This window comes from Trachurus trachurus (genome assembly GCF_905171665.1).
Source record: "Trachurus trachurus genome assembly, chromosome: 17".
NCBI classification, from domain to species: domain Eukaryota; kingdom Metazoa; phylum Chordata; class Actinopteri; order Carangiformes; family Carangidae; genus Trachurus; species Trachurus trachurus.
Genome location: NC_139900.1, coordinates 21,899,863 through 21,926,204, shown reverse-complemented (window position 1 = coordinate 21,926,204; position 26,342 = coordinate 21,899,863). Strand labels below are relative to the sequence as shown.

Genomic DNA, 26,342 nt, shown 5'->3' with positions numbered 1-26,342 from the left:
TGTATTTGTAAAGTAGCAATAGTTTTCTTTAAAGAAATGAAATCATGTGTGTACAATGAATTTTAGACATAAATTAGACATTAAGGTTTCCTAATAACATATTGGCATTTTCTTTCTTCCTCTCATTATTATTGTAGCAACATGTCACGTTTATGTTTACAACAGAAACATATGACCATACTGTACATGATGAGTACATAATTTTTTTTATGATACTTGTTTAGTTTAGTTGATTTGGGTAGATATTGGTATCGTCTACTATCCCTATCTTGAAGATACCAGCTAATTTTACAACCAGATGAGAAGCCCACGGCTTAATAGAAAAAGTAAAATCTTACACGTTAGCTTGTACCTTGCCAAAGCAAATTACGATCTGTGACAACTTATTGAACTTAAATATTGTATTTTGAGCAAGAAAGACATTTTCCCCCAAACAAAGGTGCTGCCCTTTAAAACCATGTCTGCAATGAGACAGTTTGATAATTCAGGTTTTCTTACCAAGTGCCTGAAAACTGAGGTTGAGACCTTGTTTAGAAAACCTGACTTGGAGAAGATGAGGATGGGCTCAGCTGTGACAGATCTCTTGACTGATGTCAGGTCAACTTCATCTGCTTCATCTCACTGAGCTGAATTCACTGAATTCAGATCCCGATGGCAAACTCTGTCAGTCAAGAATGCCATTGATTTTTTTTTGCCATGGCAGAATGACAGTTCCTCATTCAAGTTGAACTGTCACGGTGAAAAGGTTCTGTCTCTTTGAGACCTGTTAAATGTTCAGTCTCCACTCACTGACAAAAGTAAGAATTTCAGAGTTTTCTCAAGAATCCAGCCACAATGTTGCCATCTGTGGTGTTTCGGTTCAGTTTAATAATTCATTGAGTTTCGGATTCCTCTGCAGGGCGAATTACAGTAATAGTGGGTGTTGTACATCATGGTTAAACATACCTGCTGAACTTGTTCTGACTAGACGGGTCAGTGCAGGAAAGACGGGAGGATCACAGTGTTCCTAGAACATTAAAAAATATATTGGTATAGTCCAGTCATTTTACCACTTCCCTAATATAAGCACCAGTAGCCTATTTATGAGAACTTCACAGCGGATCTGACCTGTTATAGGTTCTCAGCCGATGGTAAACAAGAAGAAGGTTCCAGTGGTGCATCATATATTATTAAAAAAATAACTAGCTATATAAATAGTTAACAAAAATGCAATTCAAAATTGTTCAGGGAGTCTATAGCTGGACAAAGAATAATAAAAAGACAAGAATAATCTATGGTTTAATAGGTCTAAGGTAGAATAATAGGCTTTTTCCAGGGGGTATTTTAATAGCATGATCAATAAACGCCTATAGCTGCATAGAACCCATTCAGTCGGTGTAATGTTCTTCCCACTATGGGTAAAAAGACAAGATTTATCTAAAAATCTATATGCATATTGATACAGTTTATCAACCAGCAGTGTCCCCGTAAACAACCTGATTAAAAATAAACGCTCTCAAATGCTGCTTGTTAGTTAAGATTTGACTCTGTTGCATAATAAACTTTCTGAGTTTTTAATAGAGGACTTCTGTGACCATAATAAGCAGCCGAGTGTCCCATTTCTGTCCACGTGTCTCCTCCCCTTCCCTCGCTCCCTCCAGGTGACTTCCTGTAGGAGACAAGTGGAAGTGGAGTAGCCTAGGATACGAGCAGGAGGAGGGGAGGAGATAAACGGTACGCAGCCGCAGCAGCCGAGGCAGGCTCTGTATCTCTCCACCACTGTTTGTCATTTTCCCATCGATAGTCTGCCTCCGTTATTCATTTTCTCCCCGGAACGGCAGTCGCCTGTGGATTACTCGGATACGACTGAAGCACCGTGGGTGAGAAGCCACAACCATGAGCGTCGAGGCGTACGGGCCCAGCTCGCAGACTCTCACGTTCCTGGACACGGAGGAAGCCGAGCTGCTGGGAGCGGACACCCAGGGCTCCGAGTACGACTTCACCGATTTCACCCTGCCGAGCCAGACCCAGACCCAGACCCAAGGCCAGACCCAGAGCCAGCTCGACGGCCAGGTGCGTGGTGGGTGGTTATCCCCGGCGGCTCGGTGTCAAAAATATGTCCTCTACTGTGTGTTGTCGGGACACGAATTAGCTGACCCGTTAGCTGACAGCATCGCTCGCTGGCTGGCTGGCTACCTCCCGGTTAGCTCGCAGCGACGCCTCCCATCTGTCACCATGCTTTTATCCCGCTAATTGGCTAGCACGCTGGCTAAAGTAGCTCGCCCAGTTAGCATGCTGACACGGCTAGCATGTAAATATTCAGGACTTTATTGCAATGTTACTGAGGAGAGTCAGGGATTTGCCAATATTGCAGACCATCCACTGATGAGCATATTTATTAGCACTAGCACTTATATGCACTAACTACTTGTAGTGTCCATTGACAGCCACAATCATACAGGTCAGTGGACACCATTAGTTAGATGCTGTCAGTGTGATATATTGCTGTCAGCCAACCATTTGTTGATGTGCAGTCTGCAAGTTGGACTGTTAGTGAAATATAATCATTCAAGATATGAGCTGTATGTTTGGCTTTCTCATTTTAGCACAATCCATGATTCTTCAGTGATTAAGTTCAGTTTTGACATAAAGTTTAAATTCATATACTGTATTAATATATAATTCTCCTGTGTGTTCAGATTAATGGTCCGGATGGGGTCCTGCAGAATGGAGACGACCCAGTAGTGAAGGCCAGCCAGCTTCTGGCGGAGCTGAACTTTGAGGAGGATGAGGAGGACACCTACTACACCAAGGACCTTCCTGTACACGCCTGCAGGTAAAAGACCAAGTGTGACTGGTGCACTGGTAGTCATCACAGTGAAAATAATCACATGTTGGTTTTTATTTCATTCAGGACATATTATATGGTTTTGGTTTTATTTTATTGCATGTATTGTCTGTCTGCACTAAATGATGGGTGTTTTTGTTATGGGTATGTTCATACAGGCCGCGTCTTTGCTTGCAGTGTCAGTTGGCTGTAGGCCCCTGTCCATGTGCATTTTTTTTATTTGTTGATATTTGAAGCTACATAGTAATATATGATAATCATTTTTTGCAGTAACTTAATACAACCATTCAAATACATCTCAAATTTCAGCACAATTAAAGATAATTGAAGACGTTTCTGTCATTTTTAGCCTCTGATTGAACATGTCTGTACTTGGTATGCTGGTGTCTGTCCATCCCAGCCGCTTCACTTCAAGTGGTTTACTCTACTGGCAACACTCTCGCCTACCTACAGATGCACACGCATTAATTAGCACAATCTACAGATGACACATGAGCCAAATTATCAGAACGTTCTGCATCATGACTGATGTAAATCATGATTGATCCGGTTTCCTCTGTTCTCATACTCACAGCTCATGTTTGTCAGTTTGGCTGTGCTTAATAAGTCCAGCTGAGAGTGCCTGACGTGCGAGAACATTCAGGATTGCTTAGTGGGATAACTACTCAATTTGTTTCTATAAACATGATATGCTAATGCTATAAATGCTATGAATATATTTCACCTGCAAATCAATAGCAGTGTCAAATATGTTTAATACTTTTTTTCTGAATCTTGGCAATGAAAGCAAAATTCTGTTGGACAGAGAATTAGGAGTTCAGTTTTCTCTGCTAATGTGCCACCCTCTTCTCGCCAGTATTTTTTTAATCTACATTTTGATACCCTTCAGCAACATGCTGTTACATTTTGGAACATACTTCACCCCAGGGAATATAAGGAAGCAGAACTGTCAAATCTCACAATTCTTGACAGTTTTTTAAATATTTTGAATTAACATTTTATATAACATCTCTCTACGCTACTAATAGTCACTCTAACTTATTTTGTCATGAAAATGAAAAAAAAGAGTATTTACCATGTACTTGCTGTAGTTATCTATGAAACTGCTCAAAGATAGATTTCTCTTTCTCGTTGATCTTAGTTTTGAGTGTGTTTTGAGAATTTGTCATAAATTATATTTTTGTGCTTGCTCTGTTCTGAGACATAGACTAGATTTTAGTAATGGTGATGTTTATCTTTCTTTTAAATTTTGACTTTCTTCTTCTTTTATTTTAGTTATTGTGGGATTCATGATCCAGCCTGTGTGGTCTACTGCAATACCAGCAAGAAGTGGTTTTGTAATGGCCGTGGAAACACATCCGGCAGGTAAGACACACTGGCTTCTCAGCTTTTTATTGATCCTCCCTGCTAATACTCTGTTAAATGAACTAAGAGAGAGCATCATTTTACAGGTGCGCTATCATCATAGCAAGAGTGCACTATAGAGTGACTGTAACAAGAAGTCTTTTGGAAGCTTCAGTTAGAAATGGACAGGGATTGTTTTGTGATGGATGAAGGGATGGCTGGATTGATGGAGAGAGAGAGAAACAGGATATCAATATTGGAAACAATGACCCAGGCTAATGACTAAATTGACTAAACACAGAAAAAAAGTATAAAAACAAAATAATATGATAATTAATTAATAATTAATAAAATGTATAGAAATAGAAAATGTAAAGCAGAAGTAAACTGATTGCTCTATTGTGTGCTGAATATCCAATGTACAATAGTGTTAATATATTATACTACAGTACCGTAGTATAGCGCAGTATGAAAAAGATCTGCCCATTTCCATGAGTAGAATCATTGTACAGAGTGATGGCAGCTGACAGATGAATAGTTATATGTCTGTTGACTGTCATGGGCCTCTAAAGCTAATATTAAGGTATTTGAGTCCAAAATAAAGTTACGTATTTTCTTTGAAATCTTAATTTAAAACAGCCGATTGTTTTATTTATTAGATATAATCAAGGTAGAATTGACTTAGAACTAAATACACAACAGCAAAAAAAAACATTGACCAGATCTTGTTAATTTCTTCAAATTCTAGAAATGTTGTCTATGATGATTTGGTTCACAATGTGCTACAGTTTGAACAGTAACTTTGTGGCAATACTGGCAAAAAGCATATGAAAGGTAGTGAAATGAAACAATGAGGAGATGTCGTCACAGTTGTTGATGACGTAACACAAGAACAGGCATGTTGAAAGCCTGTTGAAAGGATGATTGCCCCTTGGATCATATGTTTTAATGATTTATTCTGTTAGCATCTGAAAGATTTCAGACTTCTCTTGTGAATGCAGTTAGTTTCAGCCTGACTGAATAACATGAAAATCACCCAGACATGTTGATTCCACTGGAGGTTTAAGGACATGTCGCTTGTGTAAATGCCCTTGATGTATACAAGACTGTGGTCTGTTGTGCTTCCTCCAGATGGAGCTTTAATTATTTTTCTCTTCACTTTCAGCCACATTGTAAACCACCTGGTGAGAGCAAAGTCCAAGGAGGTGACCCTGCATAAAGACGGCCCTCTGGGGGAAACAGTACTGGAGTGTTACAACTGTGGCTGTCGTAATGTCTTCCTGCTGGGTTTCATCCCCGCCAAGGCTGACTCAGTAGTGGTGTTGCTGTGCAGGTAACGCCAAATTCATACAGCTGACTGTGCACTCTGAACTCCCCACTGATGGGGGTCAGGGAAAGGGAATTCAGAACTTTTTTTTCATGTTTTTGTTTTGGTTGTAACACAGGCAGCCATGTGCCAGCCAGAGCAGCCTGAAAGACATCAACTGGGACAGCTCACAGTGGCAGCCTCTCATTCAGGACCGCTGCTTCCTGTCCTGGCTGGTCAAAATCCCGTCAGAGCAGGAGCAGCTCAGGGCCCGCCAGATCACCGCTCAGCAGATCAACAAGCTGGAGGAGCTCTGGAAGGTACTGTTTATGCATCTGCCCTTGCACACTCCTGCCTCTGTACTACTTGAGTACTCTAAACCAACATAACTTCAACCTGATCTTTTATTGTAGTTTCCTGCTTTATAAAACTGTGCTAACCCCTTTTTTCTGTATTTCCTTTCTGTGACAGCAGTGCTTTGTTAATGTTAACCAATGCTGAAGAATGAATGAATGACAGTATGACAGTGAGCCAACATGCACAACACCAGAAGAACAAAACCTAAGTAGCTAGGTTCGAATTCAGCCATAATTAATTACTCTATTCACATGTTTGCTTTTGCTGTGACATCTCACTGAGCAACACATGTTTCCAAGCCAGTATTGTAGCTGCTCTTCCTCTGGATAATGGCCATGATCACTAATAATCACCCATCATTATTGAGTGGCCAAAAAAGCGAAGAATTGTACTGAGAAAGCAGTCACATGATCTTTCTTTACTCTTGTCCAGGAGGGAGGTAGAACAAGAGAGTTGTGGCTTTCTGCTCTAATTTGCCTCTCTATCCATATTTCAATCTTTTATCTTGTGCGTGTTTTGTTCCGGCAGGAAAATCCCACTGCGACCTTGGAGGACCTGGAAAAGCCTGGTGTGGATGAGGAGCCCCAACACGTCTTGCTGCGATATGAGGATGCCTATCAGTACCAGAACATCTTTGGTCCTCTTGTTAAGCTGGAAGCTGATTACGACAAGAAACTCAAAGAGTCCCAGGTAAACAAAAACCTAAGAAAATTTTGAATAGGAAAAAATGGCAATGTTTGTAGATATTTGTATAATAAATGTAGTTAATTATTCGTGCAATTTTCAAATTTGATTATTTATTAATTAATTAATCTAATGTAAATCAAATAATCAATACTTTTTTTTCAGTTGTTGTTGAATTTGGTTAATTTTCTAATGATGGAGATAAAAGTCAGTCATTATTCACATTTCCCATTGAGATTTTAAAGCAAATACTGTACTTTTTTTTTTTTTTTGTCTGGATAATTTTAACTTTCAAATGGTTTCTTCAGCTTTAAATGTTGAATGTATAATTGAATATATGTATAATTTAATGTTCCTTCCAAACAGACTCAGGACAACATCACAGTCAGATGGGACTTGGGGCTGAATAAAAAGAGGATTGCATATTTCACTCTTCCAAAGACGGATTCAGGTATTGGAAGTTTTGTGTGAATTGTATCAATATTGTGTTTTGTCTGACTGAACATTTTCATGTTATACTGACACACTGATTGCAAAGTGTCAAATAGGACAAATATTAATAATAATTTAAATATCTACAAATGTGGCTTTCTCTCATGATTCTTTTGAGTTATTATTTTATAATATTGTTATCAACATGGGAGTGGACAAATCTGTTTGCTATATGCAAATATAAGTTTATTATTATTATTATTATTGCAAGAATCCGAAACGAGCACAAATACTGTCCAGAATATCCCCCAGAATAATCTCTGAGATGGATTGGTTGCACAGTTGTTCATCCATCTCTGTTGCAAACTATCAGCGTGGTCTGCTCTTGCTGAGGAGGAGTAGGGCTCTCTGCGTCAGGCAGCTTGTCCAGCATCTGATATTTGAGATTCGACGTACTTGTTTTCACACATGCATGTGAAAATGATACATTGTTTCATTTTTCAGCTAGTATGGTTCATGTTGTTCACACATACTTGTTTTTACTCTGGTCCAAACGCTGCACTACTGGCAGCGAGTCATGTTTCCATGACGACTGACCGGAAAAAGATGTGTAGTATGTAACGTTCACATAACTCCGGATTGTATAATTGAGTATTAACACTAAACTTGAACAATGCAGACACATGTACGCAGCACATAAGTATGCAGGTTATTTGTAGCGCTGCTCATTTAATTTTATATCGGTTGTATTGACCACTCTCTGCAAATTCAATTCTGACATTGAAAATGAAGTGCGGCTGCGGTAGCGTTTTTAGCTCATACTTGTGGCCTTCACCAGGCAGTTGGTGCAGATCGAGGTCCGGCTGCGTTAACATAAACAAACCGCACCAGAGTTCAACTGAAGCTGCGCCGAGACCACCCCTCCAGGACGGTTCCCGTTTTGGTGCGCACCCCAGAGCGACTGCTGTGATCTAACTGACCCAATCGCACTGCACTCGGCCCCAAAGTTCAACTTGGCCAACTTGAACATTGCCTGTGTGGAAACACACATTGACAGTAAATGCAAATTACTTTGGTCTTGTGGAGAGAACTATCTGGCAGGACTTTGAAGCTGAACTTGCCGTTCAAAAGAGCCGTTTCATTATCAATTTCTGAGGTTTGTTTCCACTTGCCACCCACACATTGCTGCTGCATTGCCGCCATGGATGTATTATAGAACTTGCGTAAATAGCACATCAAAACAATTAGTGGTGTTCAAAGTAATTTGTGTTTAGTCGTTATTATTGCTTTGGCAGCCCTAATTAAAATTAAATATAATGATAATATATATGATATAATTTAATTATAGTTTTTATGTCTGTTGTGTCCACTGTCTTCTAGATATGCGACTGATGCAGGGAGATGAAATTTGCCTGAGGTACAAAGGAGACCTGGCCCCTCCATGGAAAGGCATTGGACATGTCATCAAAGTCCCTGACAGTATCCTTTACAGCTGTAACAATCGGCATTGTATCTATATACTACACACTGTATGTGTTTGAAACAGACACTTGGGTCTCTCTTCGTTTACTTGCTCATCATGTCCCTCTAGTGAAATACTGGTCTTTAGTAACATCTAGTGGTAGCTGTAGACAACTACAACAACACTGACAAACTTGTGTCTTCCCACCACAGCCCCCTTTTGGTTTTGGAGTTAAAGTCTATATATAGATTATAGCTGCTGTGCAGCGATGGGTCGGGTCCGGGCTAATTTTGGCAAATTTAGGCAAATTCTGAGCAACAAAAAGGAGAATAGGAAGACAAGACAGTTGACCTTATAATGTTCAATTTGCACCAGTTGAGGCTCGAACCCACAATATCTGGAACTAAAGACCTTTGTCTATTGCACTGAGCTAATTGGCAAGTGGCAGTTCAACAGTGGCTTCACAAATTGGGTAAGCCATTCACTGTCGTGCAGGCAGATTTGAAACCACTGTAAAAAAAAAAAATCAGTTTTTGACGTAAAATTCTGATATGTTTTTGTCAAACATCATCTACCATGACTCTAAAAATTTGTACATTTGTTTCACAAAGAACAGCAGGAATTTTGATGTATCATTATCTCACTTCCTGGGTCTTGAACCCACATCCTCAGACATCAAGAACCAGCTCCTTACTCACTGAGCCAACTGTCTGGAAGTGAGACATGATGTGTGACTTCTCAAATAGACTCAGGGAGTCAGAGACCAGGCAGCAGTTGTCATGGCAGATTTCAAAAACTGTCAAAATGTCAGAAATTCTGTTATCTAAACAAAAATCTGATAATACATAAATTGCATCTTGGAGTCCTTGGAGTCGAGTAAATCTGGCATGGGGTCGGACGGTTTGGTGAGCTTTCGCCCATGGGAAGTATGATTTCCTTGGAAGAAGAAAGAAGAACATGAGACTGGACCTTTGTGCAAAGTTTGGTGAGCTTTCGCCCACGGTCTGGTCCAAGCTTTTTTTTTTTTTTTTAATTTAGAGGCTTGCTGTGTGATGCAACTATCAGGACTATTGTCTTGTGTTTCATGTTGAGGACATCTGACATTTTGATCTGTCATCATCATCATCACCCTTGCTGGGTCTCGAACTCACAATCTCTGACACCAAGAACCAGCTCCTAACTCGCTGAGCTAATTGGCTGGTAGTGAGACCTCAGGCCGGGCAGCTGTTGTCAAGCCAGATTTAAAAATCGTCAAAATGTCAGAAATTCTGTTATAATACATCAATTCTATCTTGACAGCATGGAAATGTTGGTGATTTGTTTTTAACTATAAGTGTTTTGCTTCATAAGAGAAAATCTGATGTTTAACTAGACCTTTGTGCAAAATTTTGTGAGTTTTCGCCCATGGTCCGGTCCAAGCTATTTGTTTTTTTTTTTCATTTAGAGGCTTGCTGGGATGTCACCATGAGGATTCTGGCAATTTGATGTGTCATTATCATCATCACCCTTGCTGGGTCTTGAACCCACATCCCCTCGCACCACAAACCAGCGCTTCACTCACTGAGCTAATTATTTGGAAGTGAGACATGGTGTGTGTCTTCTCAAATAGACTCAGGGAGTCAGTGTCCGGGCAGCTGTTGTAAAGGCAGATTTCAAAAATGGTCAAAATGTCAGAAATCCTGTTATCTAAACAAAAATCTGTTAATACATAAATTGCATCTAGACTGGAAATGTTGGTGATTTGTTTTTAATGATAAGTGTTTTGCTTCATAAGAGAAAATCTGATGTTTAAAAATGTCACTCTTACATTGACTGACTGCAGTTGTTCCCATGAGAGTAGAATTCAAAATATTCTCAAAAATTCAGTTTTTGAGATAAAATTCTGATATTTGCCAAACTTCATCAACCATGACTCCAGAATATTCTCATTTTTTTTCAGGAAGATTGAAAATGTATTTATCAAGAATTTGATGGTATATGTTTACAGTAGTGTTTACAGTCAAACGTTTTCATGCACTGTAGGCTCAATTTTTGCATCAAGAATCCGAGAAACAAGTTTTGTGGAGGACAGTCTGGAGATGCTCTGTAGCAAGTTTGGTGACAATTGAGCAAAAATTGTGGGAGGAGATACATTTTAAAAGTTTTACAGTTATAGAAAAAAACTTTAGGTTATTTACATAACCCCGGTTCTCTGAGTAATATGAGTGAGATGTCTCACTATGGGATGCACGCCTCGCTGCAGCCCTCAGAAGCATTTATCTCATTACGCCAATCCTGATTGGCTGGTGAACGTGTCCGTCCGCCACAGGTAGTCCCACCTACCTTAAATAGCTCATGCGGACGGCACCACCCTCATTCAAGATAAGCACCTCTTCTCACTCGCCCAAGCAAGAAGGGTAGTCTGGTGAGACATCTCACTCATATTACTCAGAGAACCGGGGTTATGTAAATAACCTAAAGTTCTCTTTCATAATATTTCGTTCGATGTCTCACTATGGGATATGGTTGCTCCCGTATTGCCAGACAAGCTTATCGAGCGTCCACCAACCCACAGGGAAAAGGTACTCTGTTCCAATCAGGACAGCAAAACCGCGCGTGCCACGCACGGAGCGGAGACGTCCAGCATATAAAAACGGACAAAAGTGAGAGGCGAGGACCAACTCGCTGCAGCACAGATGTCCTGAACAGAAACTCCCCTGAATAAGGCCCAGGATGCGGCCAAGCCCCGAGTTGAGTGCGCCCGCAGACCCGCAGGTGTCTGCAAACCCTGACTCGTATAAGCCAAAGCAATCGCCTCCACGACCCAGTGGGACAGGCGCTGCTTTGTGACAGGTTTCCCCTTATGAGGATTAGCCCAGGAGACAAACAGCTGATCGCTCCTCCTGAAACCCTTAGTCCTGTCCATGTAAGTGCGCACCGCACGGACTGGACATAACGCATGTGACCGCTGCTCTCCAGGTGAGGCAGCAAAGGCCACGAGGTCAATAGGAGAACATGAGCCCACTACCTTAGGCACAAAGGCCGGGTTGGGCTTCAAAATCATCCTCACATCCCCCGGGAAAAGCTGAGTGCATGATGGATGCACCGAAAGCGCATGGATGTCACTAACCCGTTTAGCCGAAGCCAGAGCCAGTAACAACACTGTCTTGAGAGACAGGTGTTTCAAGCCTGCTCCCCCCAGCGGCTCAAAAGGAGGACCCTTGAGCCCCTCCAGAACCACAGCCAGATCCCATGGTGGCACCAGCGGTCTGGACACGGGGAGAAGCCTGCGCGCTCCCTTCATAAAACGGCAAACCAGCGGGTGCTGGCTCGCTGTTTGTTTCCCAAACCCCACGTGACAGGCGGCTATAGCTGCCAAGTACACTTTAACTGTGGAGAAGGCTTTTCGTTTGTCAATCAGGTCCTGTAAGAATGACAATATCACACCTACTGGACACTGAAAAGGAACGTGGCCATTTCTGTGACACCAGTCCTCAAACACTCTCCACTTACAGTCATACAGAGACCTAGTGGAAGAGGCTCGAGCACTTTGTATAGTGGAAATCACACGCTGTGGGAGTCCCACAGCTGACAAATTGAACCACTCAGGGGCCAAACCCACAGCGCCAGGCGTTCTGGGTGCGGGTGGAAAACCGTCCCCCCCCCCTGCGATAACAGGTCCCTGCGCAGCGGGAGCTGCCAAGGTTGCGCGCACAGCAACCGATATATCTCCGCCAGCCAATGCATTGCAGGCCAATGCGGAGCTATCAGAATCAGCGCGTGGCCGTGGTCCCTCACTCTGGATAGAGTGGGGGGTATCAGGGCCAGGGGAGGGAACGCGTAAAGAAGCTCGTGCGGCCAGACGTGCGCTAGTGCGTCTATGCCGAGGGGAGCATCCAGGTTGCGCAGAGAGTAAAACAGCGCGCACTGCGCGTTTCCTCTTGACGCGAACAGATCCACCGCGGCCCGACCATAACGGGCCCATATCTGTTCCACAATCTCTGGGTGCAGAGTCCACTCCCCGTATACCGGCGCGCCCCTGGACAACAGGTCTGCGCCCGTGTTCAGAGCTCCCGGGACGTGCGTCGCCCTCAGGGAGAGGAGACGACCGCAGCTCCACAGGATCAGTCTGCGTGCCAGCATGTGCAACTGACGAGAGCGCAACCCCCCTTGGCGGTTGATGTACGCTACCGTCGTCGTATTGTCCGTCCTCACCAGGACATGATGGCCCATGAGAGACGGAAGGAAGTGTTTCAGGGAGAGGAACACCGCTGAAAGTTCCAGAAAATTTATGTGAGACCGCTGGAGGTCCACACTCCAGCGGCCCCTCACTGACCGGCCCTCGTGAATTCCGCCCCACCCTGTCAGGCTGGCGTCCGTAGTGACCACCTTCCTGGACAGGACAGAGCCCATGGGCACCCCGCGGGTCAGAAACGACGGGGCTCGCCAGTGGCGGAGTGCCCTGACGCACCCCGGCGTAACCAACACTCTCCGTGCGCCATGACGCACGGGATCCAGCCCGCATGAGGCCACCCAGAGCTGGAATTCCCTCATGTGGAGGCGACCGAGACGAACCACGAGAATGGCTGACGCCATCAGTCCGAGTAATCGAAGACACAATCTGAATTGAACAGATTTGCCTGGATGGAAAAGCGCGAGACATGCTCTGAAAGCTCTCACTCGCTCCGCCGAGAGGCGCGCCGTGAAAATCACCGAGTCCAGGGATAATCCCAGAAAGATTATGTCCTGTGTCGGGCACAGCATGCTCTTTTCCGCGTTTATCACAAAACCCAGGTCTAATAGGTGCCGTGTGAGAATACGCGTATGCGCCATGGCCTCCTGCCTCGATTGTGCCAAAAGCAGCCAATCGTCCAGATATGTGGCCAAGCGAATGCCCTGCTGTCTCAGCGGAGCTATCGCCGCTTCCGTGCACCGGACGAACACCCTCGGGCTTAAAGACAGACCGAATGGGAGCACGCGGTACTCGTAGCACGTCCCCTGGAAAGCGAACCTCAGATACTTTCTGTGGGGAGGATATATTGGAATGTGGAAATACGCGTCTTTCAGATCGACAGAAGTGAACCAATCGTTCTGTCGCACCAGGCGCAGCAGGGATGCGTGTGTGAGCATCCTGAACTTGTATTTCCTGAGAAATTTGTTCAGTGCACGTAGATCCAGGATAGGGCGAATACCACTCCCCCCCCGTTTTGGGACCAGAAAGTACCTGGAGTAAAAGCCGCTCTGACACTGTGCGGGAGGAACGACACAGATTGCTCCTTTGTTTAACAGTGAGAGGATTTCCTCTTGCAAAACACGAGCTGACTCTCCCTGAGCCTGGGAGTGTATTATGCCGGCGAATCGAGGGGGAACAGCGGCAAACTGCAGCCTGTAACCCCTCAAAATCGTCTTCAACACCCAGGGCGAAGCTGCGAGCGCAGCCCACCTCTGCCACCTGCGGCAGAGAGGTGAGACACGCTGCAGCTCTTCCACCATGAGAGGTCCCAACCGCGGTGCGGTGGCGCCCTCTCGTGGTGGAAAACTGACATGGCCTCTGGGCGGTGCTGTGCACTTTGGCCCGGGAGGACAACGCAGTGACGGGGACCTCACTGCCCTCACCCCGGGAAAAGCCGCGGCTTTCCCCGGGGGTGGGACAGCAGGTGCCGCCACCGCGCTGTTTATTTTTATAGTTTTGGCTTTTATTAGCTGCGCCCTCGGCACTCGGCCTGGATGCGACAGCGGGACACATTTTATTTTCTTTGTGAAAACTTGTGTGTGTGTGCGTGCTTGTGGACATGGGAGAGGGGCAACCGCTGAACCCTCTGCCGTCAGATGTCCGTCTCTCCCGGTCTGCTCTGGCACGGTCCGTGGCAGCTGGGAGATGGGGGCGTGGGGGGCCCCGGAGTGCACGCTCGGAAGCCAAACAGGTGGAGCTGGAGAACGGGGAACTTCCAGCTGCATCACCGGTGACGAGAGGGGCGGTCAGGCCGCTCTCTTCTTCTTCCTGGCCTGGTGGCTGGTAGCTTGCGCGGGCTGTGCCGGCGGAGCTGTAGCTGGGGCCGAGGGCTTCTTGAACCAGCCGGGCCGACCGGGCACGGGCGGCGGGGCGGGCTGAGGCTTCGGATGTTTCGGTATTTTGAACTGCGAAACCTGGGAAGCAGCCTGCGCGAAGGATTTACGCTGCGCAGGTGGAGAGGGAGCTGGGGGCTTGCGAGGGAGGCGGAGCTTGAGAGCTTCGTCTTCCTTCTTTTTGGCTTCACACCGTTGTTGCATCGATGCTAGGGCGGAACCAAAAATCCCCTCCGGGACAATGGGCATGTCTAGGACGTCGTCCTTCTCTCTGTCTGACAGGCTGGCGAGGTTGAGCCACCGCGCTCGCTCCTGCAGAACCATGGTCCCCATCGCTCTTCCCGTGGCCTGGACCGCGCAGCGTTGGACACGGAGACACAGGTCGGTGATGACCGGTATCTCCTCCCACGCAGCTGGGTCCTGAGTTTGCACAACATCCTCGCACAACTCAGCCTGGTAAGCCGTGAGCAGCGAGAGGACATTGAGCGCTCTGGCCGAGAGCGCCGCCGCCTTGTACGCCTTCTCAGTCAGGGCTGACTGAAAACGGTCGGACTTGGACGGCAGGCTGGGGCTCCGGGAGGACACCGCTGACAGCTGGGGGTGAAGGTGAGCTGCAACAAGTGGCTCCATCGGAGGCATGCGGAGCAGACCCAGGCTCTCCATCGCCTCACAGTCGAGGGACGAGGCCCCGGGAACCGGGCTCCGGCTGCTGTAGGGGCGGTCTCTCCATGAGCGCGCCACCTCCTCCAGCAGCTCCGGGAAGACGGGGAGAAGTTGCTTCGTCGCGCTCTTGGCCAAGGGCAATTTCTTCCCCTCGTAGCGTGATCTGGTGGTCTCAGCTACGACAGCGGGCCAGGGGATGCCCAGCCGGGCAGCAGCGCGTTTGCACACGTCGAGCATGTCCGAGCTGGGGGAGGGAGAAGCTGGTGTGCTACTCTCGTCTCCATCCCGAGAGTCGACGGAAGCCGCGGGCTTTGCAGCCTGAGCCGGCGTGATGAAGATGTCATCCTCTTCTTCATCCTCTGATATGAGGAGATCCAAGGCGCCATCATCATCTTCCCCATAGTCCAAATCCAGGACGTCTTCCTCCAGCGGGGGAACCGCGGCTAGCTCGAGCTGGGAGCCCCAGCTGGCGCTAGCCTCCGGTGTCGCCACCGCAGCGACCCCCACCTCCTCTCCGCCCTCGACGGCGGCGCCGTCGGAAGAGAGATAGGGGTCATGTCCAGACAGGCTAGCCTGGCGGGCTAGTCGTCTGCAGAGACTCTTGATGGTGAACACCGCACAGTGTTGACACGAGCCGGGGACCTCGATAGCCGCCCGGGCGTGTTCCAGCCCAAGACAGCACGAGCAGACCTGGTGTGGATCCATGCTCGATATCTTATTCCCGCAGCGACAGAGTCTGGCTCCGGAGTCTCCGTGCCCTCTGGTGTGAGGGGTTTTATCCTCCATTCCGTGCGAGCTGGTGTGCAGGCAGGGAGCCGAGGCAGTTAGCTGGTGTGCTAACCGTGAAGAAGCCGAGAATTAGCTGGTGTGCTAATGCCCGGTGCTCGAGTAGCCGTGGTGGGGCGTCGAGAGCAGTGCTGACCAAGCCGTGGAGGGCAGGAAAGCACTGGGTTCGATCTGGTGTGACCGACGAAGCAGAAAAATGTCCTAAGCTAGTAGCGCCCAGCGACAGAAGCTAAATAAGATCCGTCTATGGACAGTTAAGCTAGCTAGCCCTGGACGCGAGATATGCTCCGAGTGAGAAGAGGTGTTTGAATGAGGGTGGTGCCGTCCGCATGAGCTATTTAAGGTAGGTGGGACTACCTGTGGCGGACGGACACGTTCACCAGCCAATCAGGATTGGCGTAATGAGATAAATGCTTCTGAGGGCTGCAGCGAGGCGTGCATCCCATAGTGAGACATCGAACGAAATATTATGAAAGAGAACAGAGTGATGGACTTCATAATTTGTAATAAGTTTAAGTGGACAAAAGTTTCAGCAGTATCTGATCTACATTGTGGTGAAGTTTCAAAACTGTAGCAACTACCTTTGGTTTGCTAGGAATTTTTTTTAAGTTTTTAAATTTAAACGCTTATTGTGCACCCCCTAGGACGGGGGGCACGTGTCCTTGGAGTTGAGTGAATCTGGCATGGTGTTGGACGTTTCTGCAGAGTTTGGTGAGTTTTCGCCCATGGGAAGTATGACTTCCTTGGAAGAAGAAAGAAAGAAGAAGTTTAGATTTTCTAAATGGTGCACTGATATTCAGGTAGGTTTTACCAAACATAGGGGCGCCCCATAGCTCAGTGGGTTGAGCAGGTGCCCCATATGTAGAAGCTACAGTCCTTGCAGGGTTCGAATCCCAAATCTGGTTCGGTGCGCCCTCTCTCTGCTTCCCCATTTCCTGTCATTTCCTGTCTCTCAACTATTTATTTATTTATTTATTTTGTTTATTTGTTTATTTCGGGCATGTCAATTAAATCATCATCACACTTCATCTTAGTTCAAATAATACAATACACATGGCCGAAAGGGAAAGCGGGAGAAGCAAAAGCTTATCTAGTCCCGCCCCCATTACCCACAGAATGAAATCTTCATCATAATCTTTTCTTTTCTATCACTATCCTATCAATTAAAGGCAAACAGCAAAAAGAAAGATACACCTATTTCTGAACTCAATCGCAAATAAATAAATCTTCCTTGACTACTGCGCCAGACTACGGTGACGAGATCGCCATAGAGCTGAGGAGCAGTGCCGGGGCTCCGGTTGAAATCCCACACAACTTTCAGGTCGACTTTGTGTGGAAGTCCACTTCCTTTGACAGGTATTCACAAGAAATGTCTTTCTCGCGATGTGACGTCTACCTCTTTATTTTTGTTAAAAAAGAATAAAAGATAGTCATCTAGCTCTTTTTCATTTATCCTGTTTGACAACCATGTCCAAATATTCCTGTTTCCATCATCCAGGATGCAGAGTGCCCTGAAGACGTTTGCTGTGGATGAGACTTCAGTGTCTGGTTACATCTACCACAAACTGCTGGGACATGAGGTAGAAGATGTGGTCATCAAGTGTCAGCTGCCCAAACGCTTCACCGCTCAAGGTCTGCCTGACCTTAACCACTCTCAGGTGAGTTACACAGCTGAATTGTTTTCATTGGTTCTACTTTGGTAATATATCATCAGAAAAATGATGCCAGTGATCATCCAGAAATCAATAAGGCCGAGATGAGTGTGAAGACTGAGGTTATACATATCACCATATTATGTTATAGTTTACAGTTAATAGTTTGTCAAACTTCTTAATTATTGTCCCCTCAGTGATGTCAGTGTTGTTTGTTGTTATTAAGGTGTACGCTGTGAAGACAGTGCTGCAGCGTCCCCTCAGTCTCATCCAGGGTCCTCCTGGCACGGGGAAGACGGTTACCTCTGCCACCATCGTCTACCACCTGGCTAGACAGGGCAACGGGTGAGACAAGTTTTCACTTTCTTTTGAATGTGCAAAAATATTTGTTTCCATTGGCGGGTATTTTATCACTTCAAAATCAATAAGAATGTATTGACCAGTACTGTTCCTGAATGTTTGCTTGGCTGTGTGTTGTGCTCTCTTAGACTGTAACTTTTGTCCCCGTTAGGCCGGTGTTGGTGTGTGCCCCCAGTAACATTGCTGTGGACCAGCTGACAGAGAAGATCCACCAGACAGGACTCAAGGTGGTGAGGCTGTGTGCCAAGAGCAGGGAAGCCATCGACTCACCTGTGTCCTTCCTGGCTTTGCACAACCAGACCCGGAACATGGACAGGTAGAACATGTCAATAAGAAATAACAAGATAACAAGATATTACTGTAAAGACTCACTTCGCTTTTGTGGTAAAACTTTGAGCACAAGTTTTTTAGTAGTTATCACGGGACCATTTAGGCCCATGAGTATTTTAAATTTCAAATAGGATCAGTTTCCTGTGAACGAATCACTGGTTTGGAATTAGGTTAAAGCTCCAGTTGGTAAGTTGATGAAAGTGAAAGCGCCCCCTGCACACAGAGACACACACGTGCAGGCGCACACACACAAAGTAGCCATACACGCAACCACAGAAGACGTACCGTTTCCATAGCAACCGGAGACTCCACAACGATCACACCTCTCTCTCACCATGAAACACACTCTTCTTGTGTGTGTCTGCGTGTGTGGAGGGAGGGGGGGGTGACAGAGGTGAAAAGAGGGAGCTGACGGTGTGTTGTCTTGAAATTTCCGACCAAGTCGCGGACTTTACTTTCACTTTCGTCCGACGTGTAGGAGTGGCGATTGGCTGCTCCTCCTGCTCCCTCTACCTGACTGGTGGAGAATCGTCGGTCGCGGTAGATTTCGGCAAATACGATTACAGGCTGTGGGTGGAGCCAGAGGAGTTGGATTTTGTCTTAAGTTACTCATTTAATGTCTGACCATTAGAATATAGTGACGGTTCCAGCAAATATGACTGAATAATTGTTACCAACTGAAGCTTTAAAGGTCCAGTGTGTAATATGGGGGTAAAACCGTGATATCTAGTCTTCAGATTCTAGTTTGCTGCGCTCACCCACTCGCACTCACCCCTCCCTTCGGCAAAGTGACGGTGGCCTCTGAGGAAAAAAAAACGTGTTTACCACAACTGGGACAACGTATTTCAGGAACATGGAGCAATGCTATATGTGTATATATAAAAGAATAATTATAAGGCTACGAAAAACCAAACAAATTTTATTTTATAGCGATTATACACTTATTCAAATATATTCATGGGTAGTATATTCAGATTTTGCCAATAAACCCTGCCAATTTTTACACACTGAACCTTTAAAGGAAAATGGAAAGTACAAAAAATCTTAATTAAAATAATTAATTATTACAGATACTGGTCTTTGCTCTAAAGCAGAACTCTGATCTCTGCTGTAATCATTCAAACCTGCAGTATGCCAGAACTTCAGAAGCTCCAGCAGCTGAAGGATGAGACTGGTGAACTGTCCTCCTCAGATGAGAAGCGCTACCGAGCTCTGAGACGCACTGCTGAGAGGGAGCTGCTAATGGTATGAAGACTGGTCTTGCTGAAGACCCACTCCATGTCTTCCTGTTTCTGACGGGGCTGCTTCAGCACTGTGTACCAGCTAAGGCTTGATAATTACTTTCAATTAGTAAATTGTTCTCTTCTTATCTATTCAGAGCCCCTAAAATGAGTATGTGATACTGGTTTTACAAAACAGCTCTTCAACATGTCTGCTTCTCTCTTTCCTAGAATGCTGATGTGATCTGTTGTACCTGTGTTGGAGCTGGAGATCCTCGTCTGGCCAAGATGCAGTTCCGCTCGATCCTGATCGATGAGAGCACCCAGGCAACTGAACCCGAGTGCATGGTGCCCGTGGTCCTGGGGGCCAAGCAGGTTAGAGTTTTTGAAACCTTTAATGGCATCAGCTGTCTACTTAAAATGTTGTTATTCCGCAGTCATAGGGTGTTCTAGTCTCCATAAATATCTATTTTTTATTCTCATAAATAACTTGATGTGTTTTTTCTTTTTTCTAGTTGATTTTGGTGGGTGATCACTGCCAGCTGGGTCCTGTGGTGATGTGTAAAAAGGCAGCTAAAGCAGGTCTGTCTCAGTCTCTGTTTGAGCGTCTGGTGGTTCTGGGCATCCGGCCAATCCGTCTGCAGGTCCAGTACCGCATGCACCCGGCCCTCAGCGCCTTCCCCTCCAACATCTTCTATGAAGGCTCTCTGCAGAACGGAGTCACTGCTGGTAAGATGGGAATAAACTTTTGTTAAAATCTAATTATGTGATGCTCAGATATGACTTTCCTATTTCAGACTGAGTCTGAAATAGGAAAGTCTTAGAAAGTGGCCTATAAATTCCTGCTCATGCTTCAGAGCGCAGCTTGTTCTTGGTCCACACACAGACGCTGGGAAAAAGGACTTTACTGTCATGATGTGAAGCATCGCCTGGCCGGCTGTACCTGTATTTCAATGGTCTTTGAAGCAGGTGTATCACAGATGCTCTGAAGCTTATCCTGCCAAGATTCCTCCTTTCATGTACACAATAGTCAGTGTACTGAGTCATACATGTTTGTTTACTCTTTCCATAGCTGACCGTGTGAAGAAAGGCTTCGATTTCCAGTGGCCTCAGCCCGACAAACCCATGTTCTTTTACGTCACGCAAGGTCAAGAGGAAATTGCCAGCTCCGGAACATCCTACCTCAACAGGTTTGAGATTTCTTGCCTATTGCGCCGCCCCAATTTGTTATAGGCGTTTTACTTTGTTTAGCTTTTTAAAGTACTTAAAAAAACATTATCCATCATGTAACAAGCCTCCTTGTTCATACAGGACTGAGGCAGCTAATGTGGAGAAAATAACCACACGGTTGTTGAAGGCTGGAGCAAAACCCGACCAGATCGGCATCATAACCCCCTATGAAGGACAAAGGTCGTACCTGGTCCAGTACATGCAGTTCAGTGGCTCCCTCCATACCAAGCTCTATCAGGTAGAGTGGCAAATATTTTCTTCAGTTTAAAATACTTAATAAAATACTTTAAACTTTTGTAAAGAAATCACAACCAAATAATTTCCCACCACTAGTAAATGTGTATTCCTAAATCATTGGTCAGATTTTCCTATTAATTTCTCTCCATTCTTTCGGTAGGAGGTGGAGATTGCCAGTGTGGATGCCTTTCAGGGCAGAGAGAAAGACTTCATCATCTTGTCCTGTGTGAGGGCCAATGAGCACCAAGGCATCGGCTTCCTTAATGATCCCCGGCGTCTAAACGTGGCGCTCACCAGAGCCAGGTGAAGGCAGCGGCCGTTACGACCACTAACGAATGTTAACTCTCAGTCATTAGGTGTTTTGTTAACAATCATCTTCTGCCTTGGTCACACAGGTATGGTGTGATCATTGTGGGAAACCCTAAGGCCCTGTCCAAGCAGCCGCTGTGGAACCACCTGCTGAACTACTACAAGGAGCAGAAGGTCCTGGTCGAAGGCCCCCTCAACAACTTGAGGGAGAGCCTCATGCAATTCAGCAAACCACGCAAGCTGGTCAACACCATCAATCCTGTGAGTTGTGTGTGTGTCTATGTCCCTGTGTATTTAACACACTAAGCATATAGAGTGCTTAAATCAGGGTTTCCTAACTGGGCCACAAGTTTATTTCCCCAGTGAGGTATCTGTAGGATGCATTTCAGAAATGACCCATGCACTTTTCATCTGTACCAACTTAGAGGAAAACAAAGTAATTCACCATTGTGTGCACAAGAATTAATAAGCAGTGGTCTAAAAAGAATTGTCACTGAAAGTCACATTTTTATTTTTACAGGGGGGTCGATTCATGAGTACTGCCATGTATGATGCCAGGGAGGCCCTCATACCTGGATCTGTTTATGACCGCAGCAGCAACGGTGAGTCATGTTGAAAAACACACTTACTTATTTATGTAATTATTTTTTATATTTGAAATTTTCTTTCCAGTAATCCTCATTACTAAGGACATACACTGTTTTGTTATTGCAGACAGGTTGACTCAACTTTCTAAAGTATCAAAAATACAAACCAATAGCCATGTGTACCGTCATGTTACAATACTAGCTTCGCACACCGCTGCATCATTCAAAAGGAAGTAAAATTAATTAGTTTTTGTTTTCCCACTGCAGGGCGCATGTCCAACATGTATTTCCAGACCCATGACCAGATCGGCATGATTGGCACGGGCCCCAATCCGATGACCTCCATGAACATCCCCATCCCCTTCAACCTTGTGATGCCTCCCATACCTCCCTCTGGGTTCATGGGGCAGGTCAACGGCCCCACAGCAGGTGAGAAACACATAAAACTCTCAGAGACCTTTCCAGCTGCGTGGTTCTCAGAGGCCCTAGGTGGTTTTTCAGTCAAAGCTTTTATGCTCTTGTCTGAACTGTGACACCTGACTTTTCTTTCTCCCAGGTCGTGGTGGAGGCATGAAGGGCAAGGCCGGCAGCGGAGGAGGAGGCGGGACTCGAGGTGGTCGTCAAAGGAACCGCGGCAACATGGGGAACCACGGTGGAGGGAACGGAGGAGGGGAGCGCGGGCACGGAGGACATATGAGCGGCAGCCAGGCCAGCCAGGACCTGGGCTCTCAGCCCTTCTCCCAGGGGCCGCTGACACAGGGCTACATCAACATGAGCCAGCCGTCACAGATGAGCCAGCCCGGGCTCTCCCAGCCTGAACTCTCCCAGGTTTGTTAGTCCTACTGTCATTTATTGGAAATAAATCTGTATCATAAATTTAAGCATCCATGAGATTTTAGGACTTGCTAACTGGGTGCACTTTATTAGGCAAGCTGTTTGCAGTGTGTTTATTCACAGCAATTAATACTTCATGTCAGGGCTGTCTGCACATTATAGCATATTCCAACGTCCTGTCCAATTTCCTCTTCAAGTAAAGACTTCATCTTGTTTAAAAGCATTTACTCCTTTTCTGCCTGGAAAGAAGTGAGGGAATAAATGTTGACTGGTCTCTTTTGCTTTCTGTTTGTCCCATTATAGGACAGTTACCTAGGAGACGAGTTCAAGTCCCAGATTGATGTGGCTTTGTCCCAGGACTCCACCTACCAGGGGGAGCGGGCCTACCAACACGGTGGTGTGACTGGACTGTCCCAGTACTAGACTGTAAGAAATTCCACTGTGAACTTTGCTGACGCTCTAAAGTTAAAGGCCTTGTCTGCTGTTTGAGGAGAATCTGCTCAAATGTTTAGCTGCTGAGAATTACCTGAGAAGTAATGAAACTGGAGCCAGAAGGCAGCTAGCTTAGCTTAGAACAAAACTGGTCATGTTTACACTTTGGTTTTTCTACAGATTAAACAAACAAGAATTGGGATGAAACGATGACTCGCGTAGTTTCAATCATTCAATTACAAAAAATGCAAATTTATTTATTTACTGTAGCTGTAGCCCTAAACAACATATCAATGTGTTGTAGAGTCTGAGCAACCTTCTCATCTAATTCTCAACTGAGTTAATTATCTTATTTTCCTGAATGATCTCATTATTGCTTTAATTGTATTATTCCTGAAATCTAACATATATTCATGCATTTGTATTCTTTATTCTTACAGGTTGCTGAAAAGGAGCTAGGCCTGTGTGAAGCTTAGTTCATCGGTATTTTAATCTGGGTAATAACAAAAAAGAACAAACATGGATACCCGTTTTCCACTGCTACAACCGAAGCACCACTGTGTGAAAGTAACAGGAGAGAGACCGTGAGAAACCAACCAATCACAAGAGTGAGAGCAAAAGTGGGAGTAGAGCTGGACAGGAAGAGAGCAAGAGAAGAGAGCGGGAGGAGAGAAGGCACCGCTGCTCACATGCAAAGACATGGCGAAGTAGAAAGCTGGCGGCGGCTACGGCGGCGGCGGAGCAGCGCAGTTGGAGAGGCGAGACCTTGGACAGGTCGAGGCGGGTGGAAGGTCCAACTGATTCTGGAGCAGGGAGAGGGGGAGACTGTGTCATCTTGTCCCCCGTGCGCCCCTAAACCCTGCGGGATCTCCAGGCGGTATGGTTGAGAATCTTGCTCCAAAAGCTGAGAAAGATGGAGAAGAAGAGGTGTCTCACACAGAAGTCCTCCAAGCTAACTCAACAGGACGTCCTCTGTGACTTGGAGAGAGAGAGAGGGAGAGAGAGAAAACAAAAGGGGACACAACTCTTGAAGCAGTTGACATGGCAACTTTTTTAAACTCAAAGCTTGAATCAAGGCTCTGCATTTGATCACATCTAAGCATCCAGGAGAGAGGAGTGTAAGAACACTGGCTGTTCGCGTGAACTCAAAAGTGCTTGTGGTGTTGTGCCTCACAGAGTTGAGATAATATTCGAGGATTACACAGCCACAGATCATTCGCTTTTCTTTCTCAGCTTTGAGTTGGAAAGTTTTCTAAATAAAGGCTGTTTTAATTGAGGTTTTCAGTGACGTATGCTAGTAAAGTGGGCCGTCTTTCAAGGCAGGTCTTTCTCAAGGTGGTCCGCAAAGAACAAGTGGTGGAATTAGCTCTTTAAAAACATAAACGTAAAAGAAAAACATCTTTGTCTCCAGATCTGAGGACGACGGCTCCAAAGATCCGAATAGAAGGAGACAATTTTGTTTTTGCTCTTCTAAGTGTATCTCTTTAGGCGTGCAAAAGAGTGAAAGTGAAAGCACCATAACCAGCTTATAAACGAATGAAGTTTTCATTCAGTTCTGCTGCCCCCCGAAGCCACTAAAGCTAGCAGATAGGTATCATCTTGACCGTATACATGGTACCTAAAAGCATCAAATAAGCCAAATCTAGAGGGCAGTACTCCCCAAAGACCCTTGCCCTAAAGTCATGTATCAAGAAAACATGCAAACAGTTAGATCATCTATGTACAATGTAACCGATGAAGTGCAGTGAAGTGAAGCAAGAGAAATAATGAACTCAAAGAGTACCTGAACACTACTCACTACAGAGGATGATGAAAACTTCTGAGGCCCCGTCTGAGAGCAGAGGTGTCGAAGAGAAACCTGACCGTGGATTTCACCACGTTGGACTGTTTACGTTGACTGATACAAGGACATCTTTAATTTATTAAGACATAACTCAAGAGTAATGTTAATGTACTGTAAGGTAGAACCTGAGTCCTAAAATGCCTCATGTTTTCTTGCTCTAGTTTATTTATTTATTTTTTTTGTTCTAAAGTGTTGGGCTTTTAGAGTAGTAAATTTCTCACAAATAGTATTGCATCATGTGAAGGACGGAGTAGTTGGTTTATTCTATTATGTGAACTTTGTGTCTGAGTTTCAATATTCTGCATGTTTTGTAAGTTCATCCCACATCGTTTAGTTTAGACTGACACTTGTGTGGTTTTACACTTGAATCCTCTGTTAATCTGTTTCCAGTGTACTTGCACATTGTACTAACCCTACTGTAGGTTTCCTTGTGATCAAAGCCACTGGATTTCACATTATTGAAATGCATGGCCCTAAAAATCGGTTTCAAATAGTTAAAATGCCCTCATGCTCCCATCTCCATGAAGAAGTTAGTCTCGGTTGCAGAAAGGACCTGGTAAAAAAAAAAAGCTCTCAGAGCCATGGAGACAAAACCAACCGCAAAGGTTTAACTTGTGTCCACAAGTTGGTACCAAGTGTTTTTTAATGTTGCTAATCGACATCAAACTGATGACAGTTTGTGTCCAACTCCAGATGTGGATGTGAGGCAGCCCCATCCTGTGCAGGGCACCAGACTCATATTTATATCTCCTTTATGTAGGAATTGTGTGTGTGTAGAGAAGTCGGTAACCTGTTTGCACTCTGTATTTCTGTGACACTAACTGGATAAGTAACTACCTGTATTAGTTAGATGCACAACATCATTGACATATTTAGATCTAACTGGAAAACATAACACCTGAACCTGACCACCTCATTCTTAACTTAACAAAGACGTACTTTTTGCATGTCCTATGACGGGAGGGTAATTTTTTTGATTTGGATGTTTTTCTCAATACATTTTTTTTTCTATGTTGATCTTTATTTGGCTTATTGCTGTTTTAAAACTGAACTGAAAAATTTGGCCACATGGCTGCACCATTTTGTTTTTCTTTCCACTAATTGATGTTGGTAGTTTTGAAAAATAATGCTCACAAAAAATCCTCCTGATGATCTTGGGACATTAAAGTTTGCTTCCTTTTTTCTCCTTAAGCTTGATTTCACTGTTACTTCTCTTTTTCCTCTCCCACGTCACGATCGCAGGACAGAACCACATGCAGCTACACCTAAATTGATGGTGTATACATGTATGTTGTCTTATAGGGCCTGGATGTGCTGTAGTGTGTCTCTGAGTAGGTCTTTTATTTATTTTTTTAGGTCGTGACTTTTCCTCCGGGACGGTGTTTCATTAAGGTCTCCACGC

At 45.2% G+C, this 26,342-nt stretch overlaps 1 protein-coding gene across 1 annotated transcript; it reads left to right on the top strand.

Moving 5' to 3' along the window:
- The first annotated feature begins 1,723 nt into the window (after positions 1-1,723).
- Positions 1,724-26,067, top strand: LOC311000847 (regulator of nonsense transcripts 1-like). The gene is made up of 24 exons (XM_083991709.1): positions 1,724-2,052; positions 2,679-2,815; positions 4,103-4,192; positions 5,337-5,504; positions 5,617-5,797; positions 6,363-6,524; positions 6,885-6,969; positions 8,331-8,429; positions 17,154-17,262; positions 17,405-17,564; positions 17,785-17,903; positions 18,070-18,234; positions 19,379-19,493; positions 19,700-19,843; positions 19,984-20,197; positions 20,541-20,658; positions 20,780-20,936; positions 21,096-21,238; positions 21,331-21,505; positions 21,765-21,846; positions 22,099-22,260; positions 22,388-22,659; positions 22,969-23,091; positions 23,538-26,067. The coding sequence occupies exons 1-23, from the start codon at positions 1,876-1,878 to the stop codon at positions 23,086-23,088; spliced, it is 3,354 nt and encodes a 1,117-aa protein (XP_083847835.1). The 5' UTR covers positions 1,724-1,875; the 3' UTR covers positions 23,089-23,091; positions 23,538-26,067.
- The last annotated feature ends 275 nt before the right edge of the window (positions 26,068-26,342 follow it).

Coding starts and splice junctions, on each gene's coding strand:
- LOC311000847 (XM_083991709.1), top strand. CDS start 1,876: ATGAGCGTCGAGGCGTACGGGCCCAGCTCGCAGACTCTCACGTTCCTG. Junction 2,816..4,102: donor CTTCCTGTACACGCCTGCAG/GTAAAAGACCAA, acceptor CTTTTATTTTAG/TTATTGTGGGATTCATGATC. Junction 17,565..17,784: donor CTGACCTTAACCACTCTCAG/GTGAGTTACACA, acceptor GTTGTTATTAAG/GTGTACGCTGTGAAGACAGT.